At 42.0% G+C, this 12,667-nt stretch overlaps 3 protein-coding genes across 5 annotated transcripts in view; all 3 read right to left on the bottom strand.

Annotated features, from left to right (window-relative positions):
- Window positions 1–8,638, bottom strand: part of dock11 (dedicator of cytokinesis 11) — a 49,789-nt gene extending 41,151 nt beyond the window's left edge. For 2 of the 3 annotated variants that reach the window (XM_026293497.1, XM_026293483.1), the window contains exons 1-6: window positions 8,509–8,638; window positions 7,884–8,145; window positions 3,271–3,387; window positions 2,417–2,506; window positions 1,665–1,747; window positions 1,014–1,080 (exon numbers count right to left, since the gene is read on the bottom strand). In XM_026293497.1, coding sequence (XP_026149282.1) covers window positions 1,014–1,080; window positions 1,665–1,747; window positions 2,417–2,506; window positions 3,271–3,387; window positions 7,884–7,988 — 462 coding nt within the window. In that variant the 5' untranslated portion in view covers window positions 7,989–8,145; window positions 8,509–8,638. The remainder of the gene's footprint in view (window positions 1–1,013; window positions 1,081–1,664; window positions 1,748–2,416; window positions 2,507–3,270; window positions 3,388–7,883; window positions 8,146–8,508) is intronic. The other variant, XM_026293491.2, reaches the window with a different exon arrangement.
- The window catches only part of LOC113122302 (nectin-4-like), a 192,898-nt gene that overhangs the window by 115,857 nt on the left and 64,374 nt on the right, over window positions 1–12,667 (bottom strand). The gene's annotated exons all lie outside the window — the stretch shown is intronic.
- On the bottom strand, window positions 9,340–12,469 carry haus4 (HAUS augmin-like complex, subunit 4). The gene is made up of 9 exons (XM_026293652.1): window positions 12,290–12,469; window positions 11,910–12,049; window positions 11,482–11,613; window positions 11,039–11,176; window positions 10,746–10,842; window positions 10,470–10,615; window positions 10,187–10,317; window positions 10,023–10,091; window positions 9,340–9,746 (listed from the first exon to the last, which is right to left on the bottom strand). The coding sequence occupies exons 1-9, from the start codon at window positions 12,354–12,356 to the stop codon at window positions 9,560–9,562; spliced, it is 1,107 nt and encodes a 368-aa protein (XP_026149437.1). The 5' UTR covers window positions 12,357–12,469; the 3' UTR covers window positions 9,340–9,559.

Genomic DNA, 12,667 nt, shown 5'->3' on the forward strand with positions numbered 1-12,667 from the left:
CACAAACAAACCCATCCCCAGCCACCCTCAGGGGTAATGCATCTGGCCTCATGGAAGAGTTCACGGCACAAAGAGGCCTAATTAACTTAATCTGATCCTGGACCATGACACACATATAATGATACTGTGTTAAAAGCATTAGATATGCAAAGGTGCACGAGCATGTGTTTGCGCGCTACTGAGATGAGCCTCATCACAATGAAGTGGCACTTTGTCCTCTGTGCGTCACCCCCCCCCCCACAGTCTATCCAACGTCATCCTGTAATCTAGTTTGCTATCCAGTCTTCATTTTCTTTTACTGAACACAGTGGCCAACCACCATGCACACACACCCCTCCCTATTCCACATACATTTAGTATTGTCACATGACATCTAATATCCCTGACTCTAATAGTATTGATTTATTGTTTTAACTGGATGGGGAAAAAAGAAAAAGTAAGAAAGCTCTGAGGACTGGATGCCATATGTACTATTAGACTGGCATCTCTGACAGGAACAATAAAACAGAGGTAATGAAACAGCAGCATTGAGCATCCGCATAGTAGAGCCATCTTCTTTCTGCCATCCCCCTTCCAGAAGCACAAAAGCATTTATTTTCCTTCAATTTAATCCATTCTGAGTCTAAGTTTATCTGCAACCTGCCCACGGGAATAGAGAGGAGGATCAATCAGAGCTATTTATAGGACATAAAGGTTCTGGTTTCACTGTTCCACACCGTCCATGGGGTCATAATGCTGGCTGGCCAAGAGAACCGGCAGGCCATAAGTCACACCACAATCACCAGTTCAGTGTATTACATTCTCAGATATTCGGCCAAATTGGTGTCCTATCTCATTGATTCAGAACGATTAAAGGGATCATTCAAATTTCTACAAAGGGTTTATAGTATATAACTAAAAGCCACACCCACATACACAGAGCAATCTCTTCACAAAGGGACGTGGTGAGCCATTAGCAGACCACTCAACCTACCGACTGAGACCATCTGTGATCGACCAAATGCTCTACTCACCTCGTCCTTGGCGTCTTCATCGATCTCAAACACGTGAGCTGGCAGCTTGTCTGTCTTCATGCCTTTGCTTTGAAAAGACATCAAGAGATGGTCAGAGGTCCTCAATAAATCAGCCCCCTCCTTACTGCACTTCCCTTCAGTAAAGTCAGCTATCGCCTGGTAATATCTGGGTTCTTCTGGATGAGCAACTTACTGCCTGATTCACACAAATCCCACACTGTATCCTTTGCTTTGTATATCCCCTGTTGTTGAGTAAATCTCTTTCTGGTTTATAGTTTTATTTCTATGGAATTTTGAGTGTATTTGGAGAATCATGTTCCGTCTGTCTTTCAGTATAACTTATAGTTCAAGTTCAGGTTGTAGTGATAAAAATGATTTCCTTAGCAAGCTCATCACATTTGAAATAGAGTAAAAATTCAAAACATCTGGGCTGCACCTGTTGTATTATAGAGGAAGGCTTGCTGATCTCTCTGCAGTTTCCTCTATTCTGCTGAAGCCTCAGAGCTGCGTTACCGTACACAGATAGTGATCTGCTGCATGTCACCATCAATCAGACTAAATCTCTTGTACATGGTACATATTTGTCAGAAGAGGACAAGGCACTAACCTCAGACTGCATTTCTAATTTATTTGAATACTCATCTTCCTTACCTTGGCAACATGCGGAAGTCACCAGAGTAAGCCTCATATTTGTAGTTGATTACATGCCAGTCTGTGTTGTACATCTTGATGCACTGCCAAACAGGTCAACACAAGAGAGCTGGATTAGGAGCAGCAGACACACTCAGGGGTAACAAATGTGCCAAAAAGTGACCTAACCAAGCACACAGTTCTTTCCTCCAGCTGTGAATCATGGGGGAAATGCATGGCTCCCTGTGGTGGGAAGAGAATCCCAACTCTATATTTCTCTTTCATGAACTCAAAAACTTTTCACCTCTGCTTTGACTCCCATTTGGAATCACTCAAGATGATTTTTATTGCTCGTATTACTTTTTTATTTAGGCCAAAAAGCACAAATTCTCAGTTAAGACAACTGATCTTTGTTCAATAGATGCTGAGTAAGGCTGGCTCTGTTTTAACAGTCCTTGTGACAGTTGTTTCCATGCTACATTATAGTCATGACAGCTGGCTGCAGAACACACATTCAGAGCCTGGCAGAGCAGCAGAGTGTTTCCACATCAGGCCAGAAGGGTCTGTTTTTCATTGCTAATACTATATAGCATCAGTGCAGCTTGTCTTTACTATTGGCCTGCGCATTCAGGGTTTCTTTATGAGTTTCAAGTCTTTGGGCTGAATGTCATGAAGAGTGATATCAGCGAACAAGCAAGACGTTTTCACTCTAAAGTCTTATTTTTAGAAATGACCACAGGTCACAAGAACATGGGACTGGTGGATTAAAGTACCTCCTTGGCAAACAGGCTCCTGGCCTCCCGCTCAGCATTCTGGGGCACAGAGGGAACAACAGTCCTCCTTTGCCGAGAGATCTGGGACTCCTGCATGAAAGTGTAGCACAGCAATAAACCACAAACAACAGGCAAAGAGAGAGAGGGGGGTAGACAGAGAAGGCTTGTGAGAAAACAGATGAGTGAAAAAAAAAAAAACAAGACACGCTTCTAAACAAAACCACATGCATCTGTGTGACTGTAGCAGCACCAGTAAACACAAAGCAGAGGGACCTGACTGGACTGCATTTAACTTGTAATGCCCCTCGGACTGACCCGTAAATAAGCGGGGCCTCATGTGTTGGCGATGAGCAGTGATTAATGATGGGAAATCCTTCTTTAGAAGCTGATATTTTACAGCAGACAGTTTTGCCAGAAAAAAGCTGCTTGTTTTGGCTGTTCACTGTAGAGAGCTCTGCACAAGTGTCTTCAGGTTTGTATTGGACTGACAAACTACAGGCTGCACAGCACACAGCACAATGCATGAAACACTGTAAAGATCAGACAGCTTCAAAACAAAAGCATTTTAACTAGGTTATTTATCTGAGTGTAAAAACTAAGGGAAGGCCTCTGAACTCTCTAGTAATGTGTCATTGAATGGCCAATTGTGTGTTTATGTCAAACTATAGTAAGTACATTAGGCCTCTGAAAACTATTCACTAACTAAATTGCTGATTTATTTAGAAACTGGTCAACAAAATATTTTAAAGCTCATCTCTAAGCCGGCCAATTACAACTCAATTTGAAGTTTTTAATAACAGCCTGGATTAGAGTCAGTCCCAGAGGGCATTGTGGGGAAGGAGGAAGCAACTCACTGAGACATCGTCAACAGGGCAGAGCAGCAGGTCTCGATGGGGGTCGCTGTGGATCTGGGCCTTTCGCTGAAACACCACGGTCTCATAGTCCAGGGGTTCAATGATCTTTGGCTGTTCCTATGAGGGGAAGACACACAGTATGCAAATGGATGTATTTTTGAATACACGTTATTTTCTATCTCTTGTTCTGATCAACTGGTGTGTACTGTGGCTCTGGCAACTTGTCCCTGCTACTTAAATGAAGTTAACAATGACTTAGCCCCAGAATTCTCAGCAACCATCTATCAGCACAGCCGCAAACGATCACAGCAATAACCACAAACCACAGTGCAGGGAATTGTGGGTAGATTAGAAAAAAACAAAGGATGATGAACGGAATGTAATCGAGAACAAATATGCATGCAAACAGAGAGGAGTCAAACAGACAAATAATATTTGATTCAGATATGTAGAGTCAAAGATCAGGGGGATATGTAATAATGAAACAAAACAGAAATATACCGCACAGCACTTGACAGTTCGAGCTACACATAACTTCCTGTTTTGAGTTTCATAGAGAAGTGGATGATGATATGAAATCACCTTCCACATTATGTCTAAAAGAGGCCTATAAACTAAAACTAAGCATTCCACAACTAGGTCAAAATGTGATCACACATATAAGCCTAAACCACTTGGACAGATTCAGAATTAATTCCAAGAAAGTGCCACTTTAAGCTCAGGCTAAGCAGAGAAGATGGTGATGAATAGCTTAACCAATAAACCCCGGCTGAGCAACACCAAGCTGCCTAGACTCCTGTGGAGGAAATCAGACTGCGTGGATCTGATCGGCTTGTGTGCCACATCGCTAAGCTATTGCCACTGAGTCTGTGGGAACCACAGCCGACATGTGGCTTGCTGAGGAGCGAGAGTGGGAGGACTCTAAAAGTGTGTCGTACTTCCCAGCTGGGAGAATATGACTGAGTGGTTTTCCACGTGGTGCTTCTGTCATATTTCCACTGAGATGCTGAACTTTGCTTTCCTACAACTCCACAGGACGGTGCATCAGCTTGTTCCAGCTTCTGGTAGCTAAAGCTCTGTGACGCTCATGCCGAGGGAAACATTCAAAACCAAAGACTGCATGTTTGTCTGTGGGTTTGTGCAAGGTTTGGTTGCAAAGGGTTAAAATCTCTACTGGAATATCCTGCCATTTGTGCAATAGCCTGTAAGGGAAAGAAAGTTCTCCCTTTCCATGTTCTCTAACCAGTAATTTGGTCCGTCAAACAAGCTGGTTCATGAACATGCTCTTTGCACATTTTTCCAACAGACCCCAGATTTCTCAGTTGCCCACATAAACCCTGCGTCTCACATTTTTTGTACCACAAATCTAACTAAATAAAAGCTTCCTAACTCTAAAAGTAATGAGGTATTTGCTGATTTCTTTGAGTTATGCTGCATCACTGTTATCTTTTTTTACCTACAGACTGACTCCTCAGATAGCCTGCAGCAGCAAAACACAGCACCTGCACAGATGTCTGCTGAAAGCATTACATATGGCTGATCTGCTACTGCACCCGAAACAGCACCTCTGCTTCCTGTCATGTGCAACAAGTTGAACCACAGTGCTACAAGTCACAGCTAACAGCATAGCAACTGCACTGTGGGACTGACTGCAACAGTGATCATGTTACAGAAAGTGAGAAACAGAGAGGAAGGGAGGGAGGGGACGCCATGTAGGAGAAGACAGAGTTCTGCTTTCACAAAACAAGACAACAAGCAGGAAGCTGTGAAACGGCACTCTCACTGATTGAAACAGAGAGAGAAATGCTAAAACTTTGAAAGGATGTGAGGTAACACTTGGGTGTAACACTATGATGCACCCAATCAAGACGTGTTCACCATCTTTTTCCTGTAACAGATTCCCTCTCAACCTGGCCAGAGAACACTTCAACCCCAATCCCCACTCCCAGGGGATGATAATGATGTTAGAGAGGGTGCACTTCCAGATGTCTGCGTCCCATTATGGCCCAGCAGATGTGAGGCACTGACAACTTCATCACCACCAGGTGGATTTAATCATGTTGGCTAGGAAAGCTTTGCACCTCTACACAATGGTTGAACATGTGCACACGTACACACAGACATCTAAGCCAACATACAGTATGAAGTAACCTCAGTCCTACAGCTGACCCCACTAAGTGCTCCAATCTGTGTGCATGAGTTACGCAGACTCACAGCAGCTCATTCCTGGGAAGGAGCCTTACTGTCCTCTTATGTCTTAATATTACTTCCTGTCTTGGAGTGTCTTGCTGTACTTATGTCATATAGCATTGGGGATTTACAGTTCCATGATTCTAAGAAATTCAAGATGAATCATTTGGAATTGAATTTTCTATTTTCCCCACACATCTCCTTGTATAGCTGTGACATACTACACTGTTTTTGCTATAAATGTCCACTGGCTTACTAATTCTTATTGGGTTAAACATTTAATCCTGAGGTTTTAACAAAACACATTACCAAAAAAAAAAAAAAGACCAAATCTAGAAATATAAGGTTTCAGTGGAAGGTGATGTGGCAGAGACACTTTAACTGACAACCAGAACGGCGTCTTCAGATTCACCCGAGCTGTTAGTTCTGTGAGCGTCACCTGTTTGTTTCCCCCATCAAGAATCTGCTGAGTTTGTGTTTCATTGAGCTTTCTGAATAAATCTCACCAGAGTGACTTTAATGGAGCTGCACTCACAAGCCATTTTCACAGGTGGACATTAATACCATTGATGATGGTTCTGTTCAGGCAATTACTGCAAAATGGCTGCTGTTTCACTAAACATAATTTATAACTAGTACCCCCTGGAACTACTTAAGGCTTCTACTGCCAGTATAAAAACTATCACTTGTGGTAGTTCTGTTGATCATTTACTCCATCCTCTAGTGTTTTCATCTGTAATTTGGAATCAGAATTTTTTTTTTTTTTTTAAGAGGAGCTTAGAGGAGAACTCTATAAAGAAAGAAATGAGTAGCCAACTGGTTTGACAATGAGTGGAAGACATGTGGCAACACTTTACTAAACTGGTATCAAGTCTTTGTTATGCACTTCCTTCGTGTCAAAACACCAGAGTCACTAGGAAGTAGTAACCCACATGACAACAGTCACCTATATGTCAGGACCTTCACATGTTTGGTCATTTTAGATCCATTAGGAAAGGACTGGTCTCTGCCAATGATCGATCCACTAATCACATGCAGGTGGACTCCATGAAAAGTATAGTAACTTATCCACTGATGTAAATTCTCATGAAGCAACTTAAGATTTAGATCCATCTAAACAGGAATGAAGACAGAGGAAGTGTGGTCATGCCATGCCTGAGGGAATCCCCATGTGAGAGGAACGCAGGCTATGCACCCTTCACAAAACAGCGTTTGTTTCCCATTTACCAGGCCACTTGTCAACTGCAGAAATGAGCAACCAAATGCTGCTGTTCTCAAACTGAAAACGCACAAACAGGACACACACATATCCCACGTGGTTGCAAACATAAACAGACACACTCCCACCTCTGTTGCAGGAAATCAGAACCTTATCACGAGATTAGTACACTAGAAAACTCTGCGTCACACTCCTCAAGATGAGCATCATAAGACCATAGAACAGGAGTTTCAACTTTCATCTTTCAAACACATCCAGTCCCAGCTCTCTAAACAGACAGAGATGTATGACTGTTGCGTTTTGGGCTGGAAGTTGCAGTTTGTCATTTGTCCCATATAAGGAGGTTACCAGATGGTTTAAGTTAAAACTAAAAAAAAAAAAAAAAAAAAAAAACAGCAGCATTTCTGCATGTGACCATCAATCTGTACTGACATCACTGTATGTGGAAATTTCAAGACATCTGTCAAGCCTTTGACTTAGTGATGTGAAAATGATTTCACACAATCAGGTGTGTGAACACACACACACACACAAACATAAACGCTGTATCAGCGGGATCCTTAATGCTATTCATCTCAAGCCACTGCGTCTAATTCCCTCCTCATACTATTGCAGTCTGTCCCAGAGCCACTGTGGGCCACCATTCAGGCAAAAAGGAGGAAAACAATAAAGCGTTAAATGATCCTTCATCTTTATCAGTCTGATTCTGAGGACATGAGCTGCCTTCTTTGTCACACTGTGGCCATTTCCAGCAGAAATAAAGAGGCGCACTCTGCTCCAAAGGCAAGGACAGGGAAGCCATGCTGCAGCTGTCCAACTGGCACCGCTCCTCATCCGCCAGCACACAAAAGGAGCCGCACATGACGACGTACCATGTGTGCCTGCGGACAACGTCAAGCAGTTTCCTAACGCAGTTTAGAAAACCAAATCTGGCGTGGGATCGCTCCATCCTGACCTGTCTTTTGCCTTTACGCAGCGTGCAGCGCTGCACCTAAAATACCAGAAATCAGACCTAGCAGAGCCTCACATGAGCGCAGTGAATGAAAACTGGGAAAGCAGTAAGAGTCAAAGAATGTGGGGTAAACCTGAAGGGGAACTGCAGCTGTTTAGAGGCAGGGATGGAAATACTTGCCCCCACCGAGGAGGACATGTTAGCTAAAATGACGGCCGCCGGCTCACAGACAGCATTAAAGCTCTGCCTCACCACAAGGTCCACGGTGCTCCTCACAGCCTCCGACACGCTCTGCCTGACTTCCGCGGCCGTCCCGGGTTTGCTTAACCGCTTCGTGAATTTCCGTACTTCGGACATCTCGCTCCTCTGGTTAAAGTCCACTCTGTGCGTCCCGGTGTGAGTGTGAACATGCCGCGGTACCGGCAGCACTGTTGTGTGACAGCCAGATGTGTGGTTGTCTGTTGGAGGTGAAGCAGCCAGCGGTTCGCGTCATGAGGCGGGGCCGCTGCTGCTGCTGAGGAGAGAACGGAGAGGAGTTAGCAGAGCGAGATGCTTCACTCCTACCTACTTCCGGTGACCCACCAAAGATCGCCTATCTGCGGGGGCGTTATCCTGAGAGTTTTGAATTGAAATATTATATTCAATTTGTCTCATGGACCACCCTAAGGCAAACCTTAACGAATGAATGGGATTTTACTTCGTCGTTTTCAAAATGAACGAGTGTTTAAGACTAAAAACACACTATAATAATTAATCATTTAAAAGACAATAGCTAAATACTGCGTGAATAAAGTTTTAAAATGCCACATCTACTTTAATTACTATTATAAATTCTGTTTTTTATGTAACAAAAGTGCCAAAAACGTCAATATCTTACCTTGTTTCTGATGCTTCATTTATGTGGACGCTTTAAACTGTTCACATGCAAAATGAGGCTGAATGTTGTAGAAAATATTATGTCACCCACATGGTGAAACTATAGAAAAGCAACCTGCTGAAGGTTCACGCCATCCGGTAAAAGTTGGAAAATGATAGCACTGACAGGATTATGACATGGGAGTGTGCAGATGTCAGAGAAAATTTAAAGTATACTGTCACCTTGTGGGAGATTTTGCAAACTACAGCTTTAAATAACTTTCTGCATTGTAGGAAACTGAATAGTCCAAGAAACCACGTTAATAACGTGCATACAACTGGCCTACATATGCAGCATACAAATTCTAGATTTGTAGGTGTTGGATATCTTTACTATACTGATATTTATGATACAGCCTGTTTTTAAAAAACAGCATCCTTTCCAAAAAAAGAGGAGAATGGGGGCAGTATCACAGCAGGATGGATCAACCCTTTTACAGGCATTTACAAAATACGGCATTTGTTTGCAAAAAAAAAGGGAAAAAATGTCAGCGCTCAGTTACACACACTAGATTACCCACGTACACCAAGGATGTGAACAGTGTTGTGGTTTTGCAACACTTCCATCTTATCAGCTGCTTACCTGTCTGGACCTGTCTTGTGTATAATATTCCCACCTATCAACAGTGGAACAGATGTCAGCTCAGTATGAATACAGGGTGTTATTCCTATGCAGACTGCTGGAGAAAACAAATTAGCTTACTTTAACAGAATAACAGGTGCAAGATTATTAAAACTTAGTGTCAAACTGCATCTTATCAAAAGAGTAATGAATATGAAGAAAGCCCAGGAGTATAAATGGAAAACAGAATTTATTAAAGCGGATTAAAGCACATTTTAATTAGGAGCTAATGGGAGCCTTTATTCACTGCTATACATGTTACATTGTTACTGCAATCCAAAACTCCAGGTCATTTCTGTGTCAAGTGTTCAAAAGCAGGCATGTCATTGTGAGTAATGACACACTGTGAGAAGGGAATGGATGGCTGCTGTCCCAGCATCAGATACGATCTTCACTTGTTATTGTACTGAGTGAACTCCTTCAGAGCCCAGTTTTTCATTTCTATCTCCTGCCGCAGTTTGCAGTACTCCTCAGCCAGGGCCGCAAACTCTTTGCCCAAGATCTCAAAGGATGCCAGCTTCAACTCCACTGATTGTTTCTCCACCAGAGAGGCCTTCAGCTCAGACTCCAGCTTCTCTCTGAAATTGAGATTGAATGGAAAATCAAAGCTTGATTACAGTAAACTATAAGCCACATTACAGCTATTATAATAGCTTTTATGAAAGCTTGCATAAGTAAAATATCAAAAAACATAACTACTGCCTCTGACAGTACATGCTTTTTTAACTATAGAGTTGCCATTCAGAAAATAGCTCCAAGGCATGTCTTGATGAATAACATCAGCATTACATGACTTAAATTATGTAAACAGTTCATCATAAACATTTCATATAAAACTATAAATAGCCACTTACCGTATCTTTCTATGAGCAGATATTATGTCAGTCGTGTACATGTCCAGTTGGATTTCCACCATCTCACTCCTTTGAAGAAAAAAAAAGCAGGAGTAAGAAACAGAAATGCATTTATGCTTAACAAATTCCCTTTTTGGCTTTCGTGTGAAAGGAACACTGCTTACTTTATCTTCTGTAAGACTAATTCACATTTGCCTTCAAAGTAGGCCAGCTTCTTCTTGTCCAAGTCTGTCTGGATCTTCAGCCTGTGGTCCAAGATGAGTGACTGGAGAAGCTGAATGCACTTAGTCATCTCCTGGTCAGGGGAGAACAAAATGCAAAATATTGCCTCATATTAAAATAATTGATTCAAAAACCAAAAATGCCTATTATCATATTTATATGTGGTAATATATAGATAAAAAAAGTTAGGTTCTGATAGTTAACTAAATGCATTGAAGTACCCACAGACAAGTAGCGCTGAGTATGTCGTTGCAGGAGAACTGTGTTCTCCTGGCAGATCTCTTTCAAACTCTCTGCTCTTTTTTTCTCGGTTTCCAGCTGAGCTGACAGATGAGACAACTTGCTGTTCTTCAAACCCTCGCTGTCATTCTCTAAAAGCAGAAAAAGATTACGAAACAAACACGATGGTCGTCATCTCAATGCAGAATGACAGAATGGTTCTGAAAGTGAGTGACCAGTTTCGCTTTACTACACAGAAAAATCAGTGTTTTGCTGACGTACCCCATTTAGGTTGATAGTATAAGAGGAGACTCAGACACTTTTTCTTGAGATGTTTCTCCAGCTCTGTGGGTAGATTCTGTTTCATTTGTTGCACATTCTGGTAAAGATAAAGTGTGGGAACAGGATGAACATACATGGTAGTTATTGGGGTAGTTATTTTATTTATATATATAAATATATGTGTGTGTGTTTTCTACCAGGAAAACATCTTTTTTATACAGTCTACCATTATCACCAAAAACAAGATCTTTAACTGTTTGGGTGAATTAATGTACTGTATTGTTATGATTCACCTCTGATGGCATGAGCTCCATCACCTGCTGGGGGTTCAGGCCTAGAACACAGGGCTGGTCCTGGTTGGTAGTTATGCTGGTGTCCAGCTGTCTGACACACAGAGCCACCAGCATACACTTCCTCACTGTCTCATGGAACTACACATACACAAGCAAAGAATGCAAGCGAAGAATACAATTTGTTACAACATGTATTTTAATCAACAGGTAGTGTCTTTCAACTCAATTTAAACACTTGTGCAGTCTCGTGGACACGGTAAGCCATAGTTTTTCACTTTGGTCAACAGTGAGGAGATTGTTAATATAATATATGACAGATTTCTGGGTACTGAAAAATTTCACTTAAGTTGGCAATGCACAAAATTACCTAGTGCATCTTCAATTAACAAAATATTATCTTGTTTGTGCAGGTGTAAAGGTGCAAATAAGTATGTGAAATCTACCAGGTTCTCATCCAGGGGTACATTGGTATGGTGCTTCCTGACACAGTAATCCTGAATCATCTCCTGCAGGCCTGTGTTAAGAATTTCGGAGCGCAACCATTGACGCCTCTGGCTCTGCAGCTTCTGCTCAGCCTGGAAAAGTCATCTGTAAGTACTTATGGCCAAATAAAACTCCATAACAGCTTAATCAGAAAAGGCTTCCATCTTTGTGATTGCAGTTCTTACTGGTCACCAGTAGAGGTCGGTAAGACATAGACAGCTTACTGGATAACTACATATGAACTGCTTCTCTTTATAATGTGGCAAATCCACATTATGATTACTGGTCTAACTTGTGTTTAGTTTGTAATACACTCAATGTACATTAGACAAATGTGGAAGGTAAAATGAGTAGAGGGTATTCTCCAGTGTGAGCACAGGACTGATACCTTGTCCAGCTCTGTTCTCAGTGGGACAGTGAGCCCAGTTTGGTCCACATGTTGAGCAAGGGTGGCCAGGAGTTTACAGAACTGCGGGTTCTGGGTCAGATCCTCCTCTGTCATGTCACACAGTGGGAAGGAAGCCAGAACTGGACCAAAATACCATAAACACAGCTAACATATCACGTATCACATATAACATAACACTTTAAATACTATAGTTGTTTCACAGTCTACTTTCACATTCAGATTAACTTTAAATATCCCTTTTATCACTTCATTTCTCTATGATTCCAAAATCAATGAGGTTTCAAGCCATCATAATTGCATTTTACAGCAGCTGTCTAAGCAGTCATTTATGTAATTAACGTCAGTAAAGGTTTTCTTACCCTGTTGATGCAAACTGTCAGCCGTCCCAAGAGATGGCACAAGTTTAGACTCAGAACCACCGGACATATTCAGCTGCACTGTGTTTACTATTAACAGAGCGACTTATAAGTTTGTGGATTTTTGAGTCCTTTCCTTCCTAACGCGAACACGGAATAAAAATAAAATATGTACTTCCTGAATCAAGTTCCGCGCGTCTGCAAGATGCGCTCCTATTGGCTAGCTGAGCCCATGTGATCAATCCAATCAGACGTTAAGTTCTGTCTGCCTGCCTGTTTTCACATTATGGCACAAAACCGCGATGCTGATAACACAGTTTTACATGTTTACATTGACATAAAGTCCTCAGTTCTCAGCCTCAGGTCTGATTGGACAGCAGT

Source organism: Mastacembelus armatus, chromosome 18 (assembly GCF_900324485.2).
Source record: "Mastacembelus armatus chromosome 18, fMasArm1.2, whole genome shotgun sequence".
NCBI classification, from domain to species: Eukaryota; Metazoa; Chordata; class Actinopteri; order Synbranchiformes; family Mastacembelidae; genus Mastacembelus; species Mastacembelus armatus.

Coding starts and splice junctions, on each gene's coding strand:
- haus4 (XM_026293652.1), bottom strand. CDS start 12,356: ATGTCCGGTGGTTCTGAGTCTAAACTTGTGCCATCTCTTGGGACGGCT. Junction 12,050..12,289: donor TGACAGTTTGCATCAACAGG/GTAAGAAAACCT, acceptor ATTTTGGTCCAG/TTCTGGCTTCCTTCCCACTG. Junction 10,092..10,186: donor TTAGTCTTACAGAAGATAAA/GTAAGCAGTGTT, acceptor TTTTCTTCAAAG/GAGTGAGATGGTGGAAATCC.